Here is a 2616-nt window from a genome sequence, read left to right as displayed (position 1 = left end):
ATGGAGATCCAGAGGAATGTCTCAGAATTCATTCTTTTGGGATTTTCATATGACCAGAACATGCAAATATTTTGCTTTGTGCTCTTCTTATTCTGTTATGTTGCCCTGTTGGCAGGAAACCTTCTGATCCTTGTCTCCATTCGATGCAGCCCTCTGTTTCACCAACCCATGTACTACTTCCTCAGCCACTTATCCACTATGGACATCTGCTACACCTCTAGCATTACACCCAAATTAATTGCTGACCTGCTAGTGGAAAGAAAAATCATCTCCTACAGTAACTGCATGTTACAGGTCTTTACAATGCACTTCTTTGGAATGATTGAAGTTTTAATCCTTACAGTCATGGCCTTTGATCGCTATGCTGCCATCTGCAAACCTCTCCACTACCTACTTATCATGAACAGGACAAGGTGCAGTCTCCTACTCTTAGTGGCTTGGGCTGGTGGGGCTGTCCACTCCTTTCCTCAATTTTTTATGGTAATCCGGTTGCCCTTCTGTGGTCCTAATGAAATCGATCACTACTTTTGTGATATTTTTCCTTTGCTAAAGGTTGCCTGTAGTGATACTTACATCACTGGTGTTCTTGTGATTGCCTTTTCAGGTATTGTTGCCTTAGTAACCTTTATTGTCTTAGTTGTTTCTTATGGGACAATATTGTTCACTTTAAGAAATCTCTCCGCTGAGGGAAGACGCAAAGCCCTCTCCACCTGTGGGTCTCATATCACTGTGGTCATCTTATTTTTTGGGCCTGTAATCTTTATCTACCTTAGACCACCTACTACTTTTCCTGAGGACAAAATATTTGCTCTATTTTACACCATCATTGCTCCTATGTTCAATCCCCTAATCTATACGCTGAGAAATTCAGAGATGAAAAATGCCATGAGAAAAATTTGGTGTCAAACATCAGAGCTCAACATCTTTTTAGCAAAACAGAGGGGCAGCTAGATGTGGATAGGGGAGGGAGGAAACAATCTCACGGAATAATTGTTCCACTGTATCATGTTATGAGTGACAGAACTTAGGACTTAGAGTTTAATAATAACTACAAAGAAATATAACTTAACCATACAAAAAATAAGTTTAACACATAGTTAATTTTGTGGACTTTGAGATGGTATGAACAAGTTTACACGCACAAAATCAGTTACACGCACAGTTAAGACAATGTTATATAAGCTGTGAATTTTGATGTAAAAAAGAAAACTTTAATAGTAATTGTATTAGAAAATTCTGTTTTAGTGGCTAGACCACATGATGAAACATTCTGTCTGGCAAAGGAGTAGTTAAAATGCCTGATTTTAAGATCAAGTTTTGATTCATGATAGCATCTTCACCTAAATGATCTCAAGTCGTATTTATAAATTAATACACATCAAGAAGTTTGCATAATAGAATCTGATTTAAAGTGATTCTCTGGTTTTAACTCTCTTGACTTCACTTTAGAAATAATAATAAACTAGTAAAGATAAAGTGAAATCAATTACTTGAGATATTAAAAATACACTCACCGCTCTTCTACGTATTGGCTCATTAAAAAAAGTCCATAAAGGAACTGAATCACAAAATGCCAGAAATTAGTAGGAATGTCACTGTTTATCAGATCCAAAGTCCTTCTTATGAACACAAGAAAAACATAAGCAAAAAAACAAGTAAGAGCTCAAACAAACTTCAATCAAAACCCCTGTAACACAAATCATGGAAATGAAGGGAAAAGGCAAATCATCTTTGTAAATAACATGAAAAGGAGATGCATGAGAAATATTTCCTAGAGGAACCTGAAAAAAAATTGATGTGATGGGTTTATTTGCATCTCTAACAAGATATAAAAATAAATGATTTCTTAGAAAACAGAGCAGATATCATTAAGATAGAAGAGTTTGTGTAACAGGATCATATGAATAGGATGATGATGAAAATACACAAAGAATTTTAGTCCACGTAAATCCAATACTGAAGTTACAGTGATTATACAGGCCCTATATACAGAAGGATGTAATTGTAGAAAAATTGATGAGGGAGATGTAATTCATTAGAGTTTTTATAGCAGAGGGGAACTGGACAGATTACTAGTTTGTCAAGTTACTAATAGAACAAAAATATTGCCAGATTTAAAAGCTCCACCTTTACCCTTGAGTGTTTTATTTTTACCAAATTTACTCCGTTTGCCTTTAATCAGATGGATCAGTACATATGTGATGTGAAGCCCCTTTTGGAACTGGTGTGCAAAGACATACATGTTGTTAGTATCTTAGTGATTGCGAATTCAAGGATGGTGGTGGCAGCCTTTTTTGTTGTCCTGGTGGCTTCTATCCTCATTTAGGATTGATCCTCTGCAGGGCAATGCAAAGCTCTCTCCACCTGCAGCTCTCACATAACGGTGGTAGTTTTACTCTTCATGCCCTGTATCTATACTTATGTTCTACCCGCAGAGAGTGAGAATGGATATAAGGAAATTTCTGTATTTTATACTGTGATTGTCCCCATGCCAAATCCTCTCAACTATACTATGAGAAAGATGGAGATGAAAATCTCCATGGGGTAGGTGTGGTCTAAAATAGCACATTCAGAATTCATGTAAATAAGGTGGTATTCTTTGTATTTTCGATCCTG

The 2616-nt window shown here is 36.4% G+C and overlaps 1 protein-coding gene across 1 annotated transcript; it reads left to right on the top strand.

Annotated features, from left to right (window-relative positions):
* On the top strand, positions 1–951 carry LOC114215343 (olfactory receptor 4P4-like). The gene has a single exon (XM_028111299.2). It carries the CDS (start codon positions 1–3, stop codon positions 949–951), a length of 951 nt encoding a protein of 316 aa, XP_027967100.2.
* The last annotated feature ends 1665 nt before the right edge of the window (positions 952–2616 follow it).

Source organism: Eumetopias jubatus, unplaced genomic scaffold, assembly GCF_037043125.1.
Source record: "Eumetopias jubatus isolate StellerSeaLion01/CBP00866 unplaced genomic scaffold, mEumJub1_p1.0 scaffold_13, whole genome shotgun sequence".
Classification (NCBI taxonomy): Eukaryota; Metazoa; Chordata; class Mammalia; order Carnivora; family Otariidae; genus Eumetopias; species Eumetopias jubatus.
This window is presented reverse-complemented; position numbering and strand designations above follow the sequence as displayed.